At 41.4% G+C, this 17,408-nt stretch overlaps 1 protein-coding gene across 2 annotated transcripts in view; it reads left to right on the forward strand.

The window, feature by feature from the left end:
* Positions 1 to 17,408, forward strand: part of Sb (Stubble) — a 346,527-nt gene that overhangs the window by 247,608 nt on the left and 81,511 nt on the right. For both annotated transcript variants that reach the window (XM_067148445.2, XM_067148447.2), the window contains exon 3: positions 1,297 to 1,564. In XM_067148445.2, the coding sequence (XP_067004546.2) occupies positions 1,297 to 1,564 (268 nt within the window). The remainder of the gene's footprint in view (positions 1 to 1,296; positions 1,565 to 17,408) is intronic.

Here is a 17,408-nt window from a genome sequence, read left to right on the forward strand (position 1 = left end):
GGTTCTAATCCCACTGTCGGACTACTAGAAGATGGTTTTCTGTGGTTTCCCATTGTCACACCAGCCAACTTCTGGGGCTGTACCTTAATTAAGGCCACGGTCGCTACCTTTCCAATTCTAGCCCTTTCTCATCCTTCCGTCGCTGAAAACCTTCAATGTGCAAAAACAAAAACCGACATAGACGTCTGGATAGAAGTTCTACTAAACCTCACCCGATCTTTTAGCTCCCTCAATGATAAAGCGCCGGCCTCCGAACCTCAAGACTGTGGCTTCAAAGATGGCAATAGATTTTAATGTTTGAAGGGCGAAAAGAGTCTATTGGACACTCCATGACGTAAGATGTCAGCATGTAAAAAATCTGTGGTGGCATAATTGTTGTTTACTCGATAAAATAACTTAAACTTCAGCTATAAATCACTCAACAGAGTTCTTTAATCTATGTTATCTCGTAAAGCTGCCTGCTGTCATTTCTTGATGGATACAGTACTTTTGCATCCATCTCTTGGCACAGGCCAGAGTAAAGTGTAGCTTCCACCGAAGTCCCAGTCAACATCCATGGCTGTAACAATATGGAAGTTGCTGGGGTATGGGTAGTGCTGAGTAATGACATTCAGAGCATGACTGGTGCATCTGAGTGTTATGAAAGGTGCTGCTCATCGGGTCAGTCGTGCTGCAATAGCACTTTCTAACCCAGTGAGGAAAGCAATGGCAAACTACCTCACTCCTCATCTTGCTTAGTACGCCTCATTTTGGTGCTGCCATTGGTTTTGTGGGGTTTCCTTATAACCGCATAACCTTTGGTGGTGCTATTTGAGGACCAGCCTCTGGGCTGATGACCTAACAGACAGACATCTCGTAAAGTGAAACGGAATATCGAAACTGACATGCAGGCAGCCTAAATGTCGCCAACTAAAGGAATGTATGCAAACGACACTTAAGGATTTATTATTATAATTATTATATTTTAATTGAATAGTATGGTGGTGGGAAACATGAGGATTCTGTTCTAAGAAATATACACTAACGAGTTGTGGAATGCAGTATGTTGACCAAGGCATATTCAGTAATTCTGCAGAAATTGTACGTAGCTATTTTACCATTTCTCGGATGGGTTGGTCAGCAAGGCCCACAACGAGGACTGTACTATTGAGGGTTTTGGCTTCATTAAATTTGTTAATGAATCAGTTTAAAAAATGACCATGAGCTATAACCATGGAAAATGTCCTCTTTATTCACTATCTGGATTAATTTTCAGAATGCTATCACATTCTAAAGCTCTCATTTTGTTTGTTTCAGGCTACAAAATCAGCCCCAAGCCGTGCAGTGTGAATGGACTGGAGGGCACATGCATGTTCGTGTGGGAGTGTATCAAGACAGAAGGTACCCACGTGGGCATGTGTGTAGACACCTTCATGTTCGGTAGCTGCTGTGCTCACAATACGACGGACAACGTTCTAGTGCCGTCTTCACAACCTGCGGTGCTTTACGTGCCGCCTCAATCTAGTCAGATGGACAGTTCTAGTCCCTCACCACTGCTACCGCCTAGTTCCAGTCCTGCTCCACAGTGAGTATTCGAGTCGCTTGCGGATTCAGTAAGTATGTGAGTCTACCTCAAGTCTTCAGTCTGGAGGACTATTTTATCTAGCTCACGTATTAAAACACTATTTGTACGTTATTCTATATTGATAATCTACTTGAAATTTCAGATGAGCAGGTGGTCATACAACTACAGTGAATTTATAAATTATAAATTTAAAAATTAACAATGAAATGAAATGAAATGGCGTATGGCTTTTTTTAGTGCCGGGAGTGTCCGAGGACATGTTCGGCTCGCCAGGTGCAGGTCTCTTGATTTGGCGCACGTAGGCGACCTGCGCGTCGTGATGAGGATGAAATGATGATGAAGACGACACATACATCCAACCCCCGTGCCAGCAAAATTAACCAATGATGGCTAAAATTCCCGACCCTGCCGGGAATCGAACCCGGGGCCCTGTGACCAAAAGCCAGCACGCTAACCATTTTTCCAAGAAGCTGGACAGTTATGAACAAAGGGAATGATAGATATACGAATACCAAAAAATAAAACTGAGTTTTCTAAAATGTATTAAGCCCGTTATTATGAAGTTGAATATAAATGGTGGCTCTACATACCAATGGATTCCTTCAGTGCTGTGAAATAAACATTATAGATGACATCTTTACTGATTCTGAGTTTATTGCAGGAGTTGACAAAGAAAGACGTCATTGTGCCTCTGGTTCCGACCATAAGTCCCCCAAATCCAATGTCCTAGAGGTGATATGTATTAAGATAGTATGGGATAACTTACGCAGGTTGTATCAACTCTTCTCCTCTCTGTCGACTTCTACTGGCTGTATCGCATCAGTCTTGAATCTAACGGTTGGATCGGATACATACTCGTTTCGTTGTTTCGACGAAGTTGATTACGCCTCTTTGATGAGTTCTGTTAGTAGTGGAGATGCCATGAACTTCTTCATTGACAGCTATGTGGGAATTGTTCATGTTCTGTGGTAGGATGGAGCGAATTCTGTGATATATGACACTGACTAGAGATTCATTCTACGTGCAGTGACCAAAAACGTGAAGGAGCATTTCGATCTTGTGGTAATGTCAACAACAATTACTGCCGTAGATTCTGCCTGGAATTAACTACATTTTCAGCTATCTTTCGGCCTTTATGCTACTCACTGCCAGTAAGTTCTTGGTGGTTTCCAAGCCTTCTATTAACTTGGGTGTATTCCTATAGGATAACCCCATTTACCTTTTCGAGGGTGATGCCACCTAAACGTATCAGTTTCACGTTTATGAACAGTGATTATTTTGATGTGAGACTTGGATCCTCTTTTCACTTGTCTCTTCGTTTGTTTCGTATATACTTGTCTCCAGTCTCTGAAAGTGTAACTTACATTTTATTTAAATCCATGCCGTGTATATTATTGTACTCCCCATGTAGCTGCATTGTGATTTGTGCATAGTGTCAAACGTTCTGTTTCCGCTATCAGATCTCACTTCTTCGTCTATGTTATACTCTGTGCGTCTAGAAAATAAGTCTCTATGCCGAATGAATTAGAATATCGAGAGTTATATATATTCGTGTGAATGAATGCTAATTTGTACATCAAGGTTATTTTACAGCGAAAGGGATTAACACAAATTATTGTTTAGTACTCAGCACAAACGCTTCTAGGGCATTGTGTAGAAAAATAAATAAACCAAACCAAACAAACCAAACCCCATGGCACTACAGCCCTTGAAGGGCCTTGGCCTACCAAGCGACCGCTGCTCAGCCCGAATGCCTGCAGATTACGAGGTGTCGTGTAGTCAGTACGACGAATCCCCTCGGCCATTATCCTTGACTTTCTAGACCGGGGCCGCTATCTCACCGTCAGATAGCTCCTCAATTCTAATCACGTAGGCTGAGTGCGCCTCGAACCAGCCCTCAGGTTAAGGTAAAAATCCCTGACCTGGCCGGGAATCGAACCCGGGGCATCCGGGTGGGAGACAGGCACGCTACCCCTACACCACGGAGAAAAATAAATAGCCACCATTATTATACAGTGGGCCAGCCACGTTTCCCGCATTGCTCACACTCGCCTTTTAAAGCAAGTGATGTATTCTCAGTCGAAGAAATAAAAATTCGAACAGGGCTGTGTCGAGGTCGTGGTCGCAAGTTTGATTTAAAATACATAGCGCGTGACAGGTAGTGTCGAAATAAATTATCTAATCAGCATGGGTTTGAAATTTTACTGTCGAAATTTTATTTCTTAATTCTGAACAAATGTACACTTTTACAAAACAATTCCAAGTCATTTTTCCCATTGGGGCAGTAGAAGTGCTCGGCTGGCCTTAACTTTGAGATTTCTCAGAAAAATGAATTAATTTATTAAACACAATGTGTACAATCAAGTTTTTCACCACTCTGTCATTACTGTGATTAGAGATTGAGGTCTGTTTACACATTCCATTAAATGGTATTTAGATCATGGATTATTGCATTTTTTGCAGAGGCAATCCTCCTTGGGCTCATGGAATGCCTAATTCTGGCAGATCCTTCCATGAAACCCGTGGACAGCGAATCGTGTATATAGACGTCGAAGTTTGAAATTCGGTCCCTTCCAAATTTCTGACTTCATTGCATCAGTCTCCATTATTTCTTGGGGTATCTCGTCTGCTTTTTTCCGTCTCTCCTCTATGATAGTTTTATATGCATCCGTTTCCGGTAGATCAAAAATGTGCTTTATGTCTTCCATGAAGAAGGTTTCCTCCGCTATTTTATAGGCGTAGCTATTTCTTGAGAACTTTGATATTGAGAGGGCTCTCTTAATAAATCTCGCTTTCTAGCCTCCTAAAATTGTTCACCGACAAGTAAGGCCAAATTAACTGAATACCATATGTGGCAGACGGCATACCTTTAATTTTGAATACTTTCATCGCTGTTGATAGGGATAGGTTTTGGAGTTTGGGGATGTCGTATGAGACTTTCGTTGCTGCCGTAGCTCGCTCCTGTACATGTAGTGAGAAAGCGGTTCCAGTAGTTTGTAATACGACACCCAGGTATTGGAAGTTGGATACGAATTCTAAAGGTTCTTCTCCGCATTTTAGTTGATCCATATTAGATATCCTTCCTTTGTTTTGGAACTACCTCGCCCATACCTTAATGTTCTTCATGGCAGTTTGTAGGTCATCACGGTATTTTGAGAGGATGACCATGTCATCCACATACATAAGCAGTTTGACTGATCTTGAGTCTATAGATTGCCCAATATCCGAGGTCATTACGTTAAAGGGAACTGGACTCATCGGATCCCCTTGTAGAACACACTTGGTGTGAGTGATACTCCTCGACGTGGTGACCCCATCATAGATTGTTACATAGTTCACACTTAAAATCGATTTCAATGTTTCTACTTCACTATTGGAAGTTCCTAATATGTTTTCCAACTTATGGATAAGTATCCTTCTGTTAATAGAATAGTCTATATAGATTGCATACAGCGGTCTACCAGGTTGCGCTAAGGTCGTTGTTATTTCTTGCACAAGATCCTACACAGCCTGTAGAGTTGATTTTCCCGGGGTAAAGCCGTATTGATTTGATGGTATGTTAGCACGTAGACTTTGTTCCATCCGTCTTAGAAGGAGTTTAGAGAAGGTTCTGAACATAAAATTTTCCAGGGCAATTCCCCTGTAAGAGTTTGGATCCTCCTTTTTCCCTATTTCCATTGTTCTGGAATTGACTTACGTTTTAGGCATTCATTGAATAAGCATGTTAGTGGATCTAGCAGGTCATGGAGTGTGTCTTTTAAATGTTCTATGTAAATCCCATCAGCTCCAGCCGCTTTGTTATTTTTCCCATTGCTTATAAGTTGGCTGACCTCCTCTGTTGTGATTAGGCGCGTGTCTTGGATGTTTGTCAGTTGAGGAGTGAAGCCATTTGTCCTTTTGTTCGTTTCTCCAAGAAGATGTCGAAAATGTGATTCCCATTGCGACATGTTTACAAGATGAGTTGATGTCAGATATAAGATTTTATAAGGCTTCGCTTCTGCCACGAATAATAACTCTTCTATATATAAATCATAATTTCTTTTCTTTTCCTTTAGAAGAGTTCTATATTTCCGACGTTCCTCAGCATATTTCGCTAGCACGTCCATACCATATACCCTAGCAGTGTGAAGTAAATGTAACGTTGATTGTCTCATGATGTAACATTCCTTATCAAACCATGGCTTTGTAGTGCGATCAAATGAAGGTAATATAGTGGAAGCGTGCCGAATTGTGTCATTCAATGCTGCTGTCGCTCCATCCAGGTTCCCCAGCCCTGGAATTGCTGGAATTATTTCTCTGTTCTTTTGCCATCCTTCCTCATCTATATGTCTAGAGACTCTCTGCTTAGGGCGTTCTCCTGAATGACGCAGTTATCCATTACTTAATTGTATTCCCGCTATTACTGGAAGGTGTTTTCTGATTGCTTCTTTTTCGGTCTTCACCTGTGCGTGTCCTTCTGCATTTGAGAAGATTAAGTCAATTGTGCTATTACCATTTGGAGCAATATATGTGTAATCGTTCTTCCTGTAAGTCTAGAAGAAAGTCTGTGATCGCTTGACACTTTGTATCCCATTTGTCTACGCGGCAGTTCAGGTCACCGAGTAACAGGGTTGGTTTGTTATTATATGTGTTCTCCAGTGTCTTCCCTAGCTCATATATTATGATCTCAGGATCGGTATTGGGCCTGAATGGCTCTACTTCCTTAAGTGAGACACTGAACACTGTCGTAACATGTGTTGTCCAAGAATTATTTCGATTTTAGAACTTCCATGATTTTGTAATGTTTACCGGCCCAACACGGTACCGAAGATATGGAAGTCTTCTCAGCCAAAAGCTATTTGGGAGGACAGAAAAAGCTATATAAAGACGTTCTATCGTCTAATGTAAAGAAATAAAACTGTGATGATGAAGTGTCTGATAGGCCGATATTGTGACATAAATTCTATGAGGGCCCACAATATTTTGAACACCAGTGATGACTATGACGATGATGATCGTTGTGTTCCATAGCAAGAGGATTCCATAACTAAGGATATACAAGGTTCAGTTTCGTGCTCTGGCGAGTTAAAATTCTGGTTTAATGAGGGAGTGTCCAACCTCTGTGGTGAACTGGGAGAAATTTCTGATAATATCTTCGTCAGAAAGACGGAAATAACTTGATAACCACTGTTGAGTGTTCATTTCATTGTGATTATAGCGGAAAGATGTAAGGTGACAGAGTATTCGTCCGCCGACCTTCAGATTCTGGATATTACTTTGATCAGAACAAGACGAAAAAGAATTACTCTCGTTTTAAAAGTTGTTTCTATGACACTAATTCGTGTGGGCTTACGAAGGCTCTGCGGTAGGAAAGTGTTAGAATTGAGGAGGCATTGGCCATGGCCTTAATTAAGGTACATCCCCAGCGTCCCCCCAAGGTTGCCGACGGTAGAATTAGAATCCACAATCTCCTGAGTGCAAGCTTACAGTTAAACAACCCATATTTGCCCAGTAAGAAGAACATGCATACCTGTGGTAAATTCATGTATTGTATCCACGGTATGCACAACAGTTATATCAGCAAGCATAATGCTGAAAATATGCATGGTAAATGCATAGAGAGTATAATGGTTAGTTATTATATTGACATATTGTTTATTGCGAAAGGATAGTTGATGCACTATTAGGTGCTAAAAACTAGCTCTTGAACCCATCTTCCTTTTGAATTTATTTATTGACATTTGTTTGAACCACATTTGGTCATCAAATATGAACAATTGATACAAATGCAGTAACAGGTACAGAAAATATGAGTTAGTCATACGAAGAACTAAATACTCCTACGTTCAACACTACATAGCAAGTATAATTGGATTGTATTTTTTGGAGGAAAGAGGGAGAAAAAACCATCCGCTGGTATCAATGCAGTGAACAAAACGTCAGATTCTCGAGTCGGAAGTTTTCAAGACATTCATCAAAGCATTAACTACTGAATTGTTTTGTGCTTGTAACATTAATGTGGTACTGGTCAGGAATGGCACTAGTAGATTGATGTCAGTTAAAGAAGGATATCGAGAAGCATCGTAGAGACTACGCTTAAATCGTATATAACTGAGATCACCGTCCTCTGCATACTGGCATCTACATTGCGGTAAATCAAAAACTGCTACACGAAGAAGAGGGGAAGTGTATGAAGTATGATGTAATCTCATTCGAATGAGCGAAACAATTAGAGTTCGTGATCGATGAAGCTTGCAAAACCATAGTTTGGAAATAGTCTTGTATTTTACCACAGCATAAGCTCTACATTTGTAAATCTGAGATGTTTCCCATTCCGTATCTCTTGCAACAAATTTGTTGTCGAATGAGGAGGATAAGTCCATCGACAGGAGTTACGCGTTGTAAGCACACCATCAGATGAGCAAAGTTTGGCGAGTACATTGGATTTCGCATTGCCAAAAATTCCACAATGGCCTTGAACCCAAATAAATTATATGGAGTAACCAGAAGAGTAAATATTTAAAGCACAGTCCACGATGTTATATACTTCATCATGTGCTTGGAGATCCCACTGAAGCTTTTATAGTTTCTGCACAACACGTTGTGAGTCTTTAATGATGAGATCGGAGTTAAATCGCTTGCGTTGATAAAATTGAAATGCAGTTCATATAGCTCAAATTCCGCTGTATAAACAGAGGTTTCTGGCAGTGGTTGAAAAATCCACATTCTCCCGACTGTTGGCAAGAATATGCACAACCCACCAAGTAATTAAATTGGGATATATCTGTGTAGATGTAAGTACTTTTAGGCCACATGGAGTGAATCAGAGCCGGAAAGTAGTTATGTGCACGAACCTCCTTGTTGGGGTAGTTAGGTAGATAGTATATAGACTGTGGATGTGTAGAAGCTGATATCGAAACCGGCCATGCTCCGTGTTTCGAGAAAATAGAAAAAAGTCTTCACTTCGTTACGACAGAATAACAGAAGTCTGGCCTATATCGTGAGGGTCGTCCGTTTCTTTCATGGATGGCGGCCAATCATTGCAATGGAGAAAGGAAAGGATAATGTGAAATAGCCGAATGTTGTAACATAAATTTCTTACCAATCATTTCTCGACGCAAGTGCAAAGGCATTTCGCATAGTTCTACTAAGAGAGCATTTATTTGTTACGCGCGGCACAAACAACTTATGCAGATCACCCAATATTTCATGGTACCAGGTTTCTTCGTGACGTATGCAGGAGCGTTTCCGTACAAATAACTCCCAAAGTCAACGATGGAGAGTATCATGGAAAGTTACAGAATCAAAAGTATAACAGGATCAGCTCCTCGCCATGTACGTGTCATAAGACGGAGAATATTAACCGCTCGTTCAACTTTTGGAAAAATATGTGCAATACAAAAGCTTCAAGTTTTTAGATTATCAATGTGTAAACCCAAGAATCTTAATGATGATTTCACTGGAAATGTGAGAAGCTCTAAAGGGATATAAGCAATCTGAGGCAGAAAGAGCACTTGCGGCACAGACGGTAGAGAAATAAGATTATGAAAATCCTTACTAATATTTTCAGATGTAGAGTAGCGTGTGTGTGTCCAACGCTTTTCCTGTTTCTCTACACAGTTTTTCCCCTTGTTTTTTTAAGGAATATGCGGAGAAAACTTACTGTACATTTCAAAAGCCAGATCCGTCTCTGCTTTGTTTATTGTAGTTTGCTTCCGGTTTTCTTCGGCATATAATACAATTTGGCTTTGAACAACATTCCAACCATTAACAGGTAGCAGGATGTAGTCATTCGTTGGGGTGTTTGTTGACAGTTTAAAATAACTATAAGTTCTCAGAGTAAACAATAAGAGAACGTAATTGTTCATATATACATTGTATACATGCAATTTACATAACAACTTAACCACTCATTTGACATTTCAATTAAAAACAACCAGTTTACCTCGCATGGTCATAAGATGTAATGTTTCCAGGACACTGCAAAATATTACATTACCGAGCTCGATAGCTGCAGTCGCTTAAGTGAGGCCAGTATCCAGTATTCGGGAGATAGTGGGTTAGAACCCCACTGTCGGCAGCCCTGAAGATGATTTTCCGTGGTTTCCCATTTTCACGCCAGGCCAAAGCTGGGCCTGTACCTTAATTAAGGCCACGGCCGTTTCCTTCCCACTCCTAGCCCCTTTCCTGTCCCATCGTCGAAATAAGACCTATCTGTGTCAGTGCGACGTAAAGCAACCTGTAAAAAATATATATACAGTATTACATTGAGGGCCGCGCAGTCCCGTACGCCTCCCGAATTGTCAAAGATTGCTGAGGTTAGGAAAGTAATGTGTTTGCAAGAGAGAAAGAGTGACACGGTGGCCGGCTGCGACACCTTAACCTGTTTCCCGCCGCTCACTCCTGCTTATGCGGCGCTCAAATGAGTGAAATTTGACACCCCAAAGCAGGAATGAAATGTACGATCGGGCATCTAATTCGATAGAGCTTAATAAAATATTCCTACTGAAGTCATTGTACCACATCTCAATCAAATCGAGACTGACAGATAAAAGGAATTCCTTGTAAGTAGGCCTACTATGTACAGCACATACCTGAGTCTCCATGTGTAGTCGAGGTTTCGCATGTCCCGCAGCAAATATTGTAATCAACCATCGTCAACAAAATCCAGTTAAATTGTTAGACTGGACCGGGAAACACAGACCTTAACCCTATCCGGCCGTAAATCGTTCCCGGGACCCTTTGGGCCAAAGGCCAGCATGCTAACCAATTACCCACTAAGCTGGACTGTAAAAGTGTAGAATTGGCAATATGTTTCTTTTTTGGAATAAAATAGCTTTCTAAGAAAGTTGTAAAGAAATCTATAGAATACTATCAGTTTCCCACGGGATCCACCCACAGTGTATCGTGTTTGACATTTAATATCCCTACCAGTGTACTTTCAAAATGTCGAGCTAATGAAATAATACAAATGAACGGTTGTGATAATAGGATGTAATGTTATATGAACAACACGTGAAAATGGAAGCTGAAGTTTGTTAACTTTGTGAAATTATTGCGATTTTTTTATGTCGATTACTTTTTTTGCTAGGGGCTTTACGTCGCACCGACACATATAGGTCTTATGGCGACGATGAGAAAGGAAAGGCCTAGGAGTTGGAAGGAAGCCGCCGTGGCCTTAATTAAGGTACAGCCCCAGCATTTGCCTGGTGTGAAAATGGGAAACCACGGAAAACCATCTTCAGGGCTGCCGACAGTGGGATTCGAAACCACGATCTCTCGGATGCAACGAAATAATTAATCCAGTCCCGTAGAATAAACAATATTACGTATCACACTATCAAAACCTACAACCCGTTATCCAGTCAGTGACCGGGTCAGGGATGGAATGAATGAAGCCCCCAACTTGCGGCGAGGATTGGAATTTTGCCGGCTGCCGAAGCCTGTCGCACTTCTCTCGGACAATGATTAATGACTGACAGATGAAATGAAATAATAGTGGAGAGTATAGCTGGAATGAAAGATGACAGGGAAAACCGGAATACGCAGAGAAAAACCCTGTCCCGCCTCCGCTGTGTACAGCACAAATCTCAGTTGGAGAGACCGGGATTTGAACCACGTATCCCAGCGGTGAGAGGCCGAAGCGCTGCCGCCTGAGCCACGGAGGCTTTTTTACGTATCACACTAATAAGAGTCTCTTCTTAATTCTCAATCCTAAGATTGGTTGGCAGCAATTCGTCTTCTCCACTCTTCTCTGTAATCCGCTAATCTCTTCATTTCCACATATGAGCCTGTTCTTACGTCATCTCTGATCTGTCTTGAATATTGCAGTCTAGGTCTTCCTCTTCCTCTTTTACCTTGAATCATTCCTTCTATGACATTAACTATGAATCCATTGTGCCTATAGAGATGGCCAATTAACTGGTCTCTTCTTTTTCTTATTGTTGCTAAAAAGGATCTTTTTTCACTTATTCGTCGAAGAACTTCTTCATTGGTGAGTTTTTCTGTCCATGAGATCTTTTCCATCCTCCTCCACCACCACATCTCTAATGCTTTCAAACATTTCTTATCACGTGCACTAATAGTCCACGTTTCTGAACCATACAAGGCCACACTCCAGACATAGCACTTAATAAAACTCTTCTTGGTCTCCACATTTAAATTCCTTGATGTAAGTAGTATCGTTTTCTTGTAAAAGGCAATTTTTGCTTGGGAAATTCTGCTCTTTATGTCGACTGAACTTTTGCCATCTGGAGTGATTTTACTTCCTAAGTAGGTAAAGGCATTTACTTGCCTTAGTGGTATATCACTAATTCTGATGTCGACTGCAATATGCTGGTGGTTGCATACCATAATTTCGGTCTTTCTTGTATTAATTTTCATGTTATACTTATCTCTCAATATCGTATTCATTCGTATTAATGCACTTTGTAGTTTCTCTTCGTTCTCCTCTATGACAGCTATCTCATCAGCAAATCTTATCATTTTGATTTCTACTCCATCTATCTTTATCCCTTCCATTTCCTCTTTGCATTCTTCAATTCCTTTCTCAATATACAGGTTGAACAGCACTGGTGACAAATTACATCCCTGCCGTACTCCTTTCTTTATATAAGCTTCCCGTACTTCACCATTTATGTTTATGATGCCTCTTTGGTTGTTATAGAGTTAGTATACTATTCGTCTATCTCTAAAATCTAAACCAACACTAGCCATATAAATATATAAATTATTCTGAGTTTGAACCCTGGAGCAAGCAATATGAAACTGATCTTGGGAGAAAAGCGAGATTTCCAAATTAATCCCTGCTACTGTTAGCGATTGTCCTAAAGACTTACTTAGAGTTATAGCGAAAGTTTCGTTACGCTGATGTAGTACAACCTCATAAACAAGTAGGAGCTTCTACTACTAAGCATGTGGTTATGATTTCTCATGATGATGAAGTTGGAACGACTGGAACGAAGTCTCTACAGGTTGTAGTGAACTGAATCAAGAAAATACGTAATAGAGACATCGTTTTAGAATTAATAAACGAAGAAGAAGCACAACTGTGGTATATACGATAGAATCAACTAATCCGCACCTGAGGGCAACCATTCTATACGCTTGATGGCGAGAGTTAGTGAAGCAAAGTGTAACACCAAATGACGGTACCGGTAACAGAACAGTTGAACAATTTGTGACATCGAGAAAACTACTTGGAAAGACCCATTCAGAGAACAGAAGACTTGCCTCAGCTCATTCGGAAATGTAATTAGGCTAAAAGTTGATGTACTAAACATTCCTGATTTGATTTGCACTGACTGTAACTTGTGTGACTATAGTGTAAGGTCCAGAAGAATACTTTGCACGACATCACAGAGCAAAATCCAGCTGTAAAGTAAACTCTTACAGCAGACCTTAAAGACATAAAGAAACGTTTTTGAGGACGACTATAGATGGCTCCTCAGATGTAGGCCCGTCACTTTTGGGGCACTGCCTCTTACAGAGCAAGAAAGAAAGTTGAATGGGACATCCTGATCTTGCGTTACCATGGTTACGCCTGGCCTTTCTTTGATCAGTGTCCAAGAGCGGGAAATTCTTTGGATCGAAAACGGTTGATTTTAGAGCATTAAATATTTGGGGGGACTAACCGAGTGTTGTTTTTCGCATTTAGGGGGTAAATTGTTATGTTTCCGGTCATTCTACAACAAAGATATTTTTCCTGTTTTATGATTTTTTGTTTTGTGCCTTCTTACAACATGAGTTAAACGTTTAATTTTCCAGTACAACTACCTCTACGACAGGTCCGAGTACCTCATGCACCTTGGTGTAAATTTTAGCTTTGGTCAGTGGAGACAGGTAGATTTGTACAAAGAACGAAGAAATGCACTTTTGATTTTATAGATATAGATATACGTAGAGCTTAAAGTCCTAAACATTTCTGATCTGATTATCACAGACAGCAGTTTTTGTGACTACAGCGTGAGGTCCAGAGGAATTCTTCACGTGACTTCACAGCAACTTTCCGATGATTAGTCCAAGACACAGCGCCCCCAGCCATAAACTTTTCACTCAATGAGATGCAGTTGTCACACATTTCTCGACCTCATCGTGGGTGCCAGTTTATCTTGGCAAGGACGACTTGATGTGTAACATTAGCATTCACAAACAGGCGCCCACCTACATCTGAGGAGCCAGTCTGGCAAGTTCAGGTGCAACTGTCTGCACTAGACGAAACCAAGGAGAGAGTTAATAGCAATTCACACCTTTTACCTTTATACTATGTTCACCGAAGGATTCTGGCATCAAAAAATATTGTAAATAAGTTAACAAGGAATGCTTTAATGTGGGGAAGCCGTTAGAGTTGACTTTCACCTGAAGGTCAGTAGGATAGGCAATGGCCTGTCTAACTAAAGAAACGGAGAGTTAATACGATTTTGGAGGATCGTCGTAGCACTAAACCAACTGTAAGCGTTGTAAAATAAGGACTTTATGGTATAAGGCGAGCTATGGACATGCTAACCTTCTTTTACCTGATAGTATAATACCTTTCGCTAGTCTTGGATCATTTATGTGGCTTTCATATACTTTTAAGTTCCCACTACATATTTCGACTGCAATAAGAATATTTAATAGCGAATATCGTAAAAAGATGCCACGTCATCTTGGAACATGCTGCAACGTTCAATGCAAAGTTCACTTTCTGACACAAACACTGAGTGGATCTTGTAAGGAAGAACTGACATCAAACTATACATATCTCGTCTCGTTCTATGGCCGTTCATAATAGTATATTTTAATTTCCTTATTCGATTTCCCTTTTGAACTCTTGCTCATTTCACATGTTCCAAATTAAAAATTAAATTTACCGGGTGGTACAGCTGCCCCTATTTTTTCCCAAACATGCAACCAGCTAGGTTTTAAATGTCTCTTAGTCCTATCTTGCGCTACATCTTACAGCAATTTTATGTACAGTTAGTCCGATATAGACTTCCCAGCACAATGCAAAAACGGTACAAGGGACAGTAAGTGAGGCCCATCTCAAGAACACTGTACTATTTTATGTAGAGAGGAGCCCAATACCCCAGTCATTTTTACGAAATATTACTGTACTTTGTAAACCATAGCCACTTCTTTAGCTGTCGGTAGAGAATTGAGCACCTGATTGTTTCAAGAGGCCATTTTCTTTTGATAGAAAAGTGTGGTCATGGTATCGTAGAAAACGTGATAGGTTAGAACAAATTACAGACATGTCAATTCACCGCCGTTTTGTAGAGTCGCATCACATCAAAAATGATAGAAACGCGTTTTTACAGTGATTTTATAATCTATGGCACGCAAATGCTGTACAGCAGATGTGATAGCTTACGCTATGTAATTACTACCGTTACAGCGTTCAATAAAGTCATAAAACTGGACCATAAGGCGGTAACACATCAGTAACTTTATGAAGCGAGAACTTTCGCTCTCCTCGTGAATACAGAGGTGTAAGAATTAAACGTTCAAGGAGCAAGCAGCTGCGCGGAATAAGGCATGTTAGATGTACCTGGATAAGGTACAGGGACCAGTGAGGGTTCGAAACGTTATTGAGTCATGCCTTTTCTAATCTTTATTTTGCACTCGTCTAGCCATCCTTTACGAAGACTTGCTTTTTCTGAAGTCTCAGATATTCTTCTAAGGAAGTTATAATAAACAGACATAATAGTTATCGTCACGTAACCACCGACTACGGACAAATTCATTGTGAATAACACCTGAAACATAATGTTGAACTCATTTAAGCAAGTAATAGACACACACATCCGCCTCTGTGGTGTAGTGGTTAGCGTGATTAGCTGCCACCCCCGGAGGCCCGGGTTCGATTCCCGGCTCTGCCACGAAATTTGAAAAGTGGTACGAAGGGCTGGAACGGGGTCCGCTCAGCCTCGGGAGGTCAACTGAATAGAGGTGGGCTCGATTCCCACCTCTGCCATCCTGGAAGTAGTTTTCCGTGGTTTTCCACTTCTCCAGGCAAATGCCGGGATGGTACCTATCTTCCTCCCCTCTTCCTTGTCTATCCCTTCCAGTCTTCACATCCCTCACAAGGCCCCTGTTCAGCATAGCAGGTGAGGCCGCCTGGGCGAGGTACTGGCCATTCTCCCTAGTTGTATTCCCGACCCAAAGTCCGAAGCTCCAGGACACTGCCTTTGAGGCGGTAGAGGTCGGATCTCTCGCTGAGTACGAGGGAAAAAATGACCCTGGAGGGTAAGCAAATTAAGAAGGAAATAGACACACACATGTCCGCCTCTGTGATGTAGTGGTTAGTGCGATTAGCTGCCACCCCCGGGGGCCCGGGTTTGATTCCCGGCTCTGTCAAGAAATTTGAAAAGCGGTACGAGGGCTGGAACGGGGTTCACTCAGCCTCGGGAGGTCAATTGAGTAACGGTGGGTTCGATTCCCACCTCAGCCATCCTGAAAGTGGTTTTCCGTGGTTTCCCACTTCTCCTCCAGGCAAATGCCGGGTGGTAGCTAAGTTAAGGCCATGGCCGCTTCCTTCCCTCTTCCTTGTCTATCTCTTCCAATCTTCCCATCCCCCCGCAAGGCCCCTGTTCAGCATAGTAGGTGAGGACGCCTGGGCGAGGTACTGGTAATACTCCCTAGTTGTATCCCCCGATCCAGAGTCTGAAGCTCCAGGACACTGCCCTTGAGGCGGTAGAGGTGGGATCCCTCGCTGAGTCCGAGGGAAAAATCCAACCCTGGAGGGTAAACAGATTAAGAAGAAGAATAGACACACACTTTACTCGTAGGGATTAGTTGCAACTATTTGGGCTTAAGAAAGACATGATTCGCTAGCACGCTGTGCTGTTTGCAGCAAGGTAAACCTGTGTGCACATTCTAGTTCAGAACTTGTAACATACAAGATCAGATTCGAAACGACAGCGTAGATAATTCCATTAGTACAGAGATACGAGACCTATTCTTCGTTGCCTTGAGTGGGAACATGGTACTAATCGCAGCCAGCATGTGATTTTTCCGACGGCTTCAGAGTTCGAATCTAACTCTTAAGGCATTCGTAGTTAAGATTTAACTTCTTTAAGTCTCAAAAACTACTTTTCACTTTTAGAAAGAAAGCATACATCAGGAAGGAATTAATATATGCTGGCAAACGGCTACAACGAATGAAGCGCACTGCACTTATTGCCAGCATTATGAAAAAGCCATTCAATTAAACAACCGCGCACGTGCGACTGGAAGAACGACTGTGCTTCATACATAGTGCATATGAAACAGCACATCACCACATACGTTGCAGCAAGCGAGAATGACTCGCCTCTACCGTACTCAGATATGCATTAACGAAGGAGGTGGTCATTCTGAACATTTCCTTCATTAATTGAATGGCCATACACAAGCCCACTGCACATCTTTCGGTAATAGCTTATTATAGTGCAAATAGCTCTTTCAGGAGCTACTTAGAAATGCACATAAGAGAGCACCTGCAACATGAGGACTGATTATGATTTAGATTTGTCTTCAACAACGCGACTCACACGAACGTTTAACGACGAAATTAAAAAATCGTCCTATATCGGACTCGAACCTCCGACTAACCAGCACCGCTTTCCTTCTCTAACTTCGAGCATCACGAGCTATCGTTTGCCGGCGTTACATCAACACTACGTCTAGTCATTCATCCATCAGATTCTCTGTACATGAACTTTCTGTGGCACAGATTCTTTACAATCATTCGGTATTTTATCGTTAATGCTGATTTCGTTGACACGAATAAACGAATTATAGAAAGCGTAGTAAGACCAGACATCGCTGTGAGTAGCCAAGGTCAAGATTGCATAAAACTGAATGTATAAGAGCAGCTGTACCATTCCGTATATGAGTCCGCCTG

This window comes from Anabrus simplex, chromosome 5 (genome assembly GCF_040414725.1).
Source record: "Anabrus simplex isolate iqAnaSimp1 chromosome 5, ASM4041472v1, whole genome shotgun sequence".
Classification (NCBI taxonomy): domain Eukaryota; kingdom Metazoa; phylum Arthropoda; class Insecta; order Orthoptera; family Tettigoniidae; genus Anabrus; species Anabrus simplex.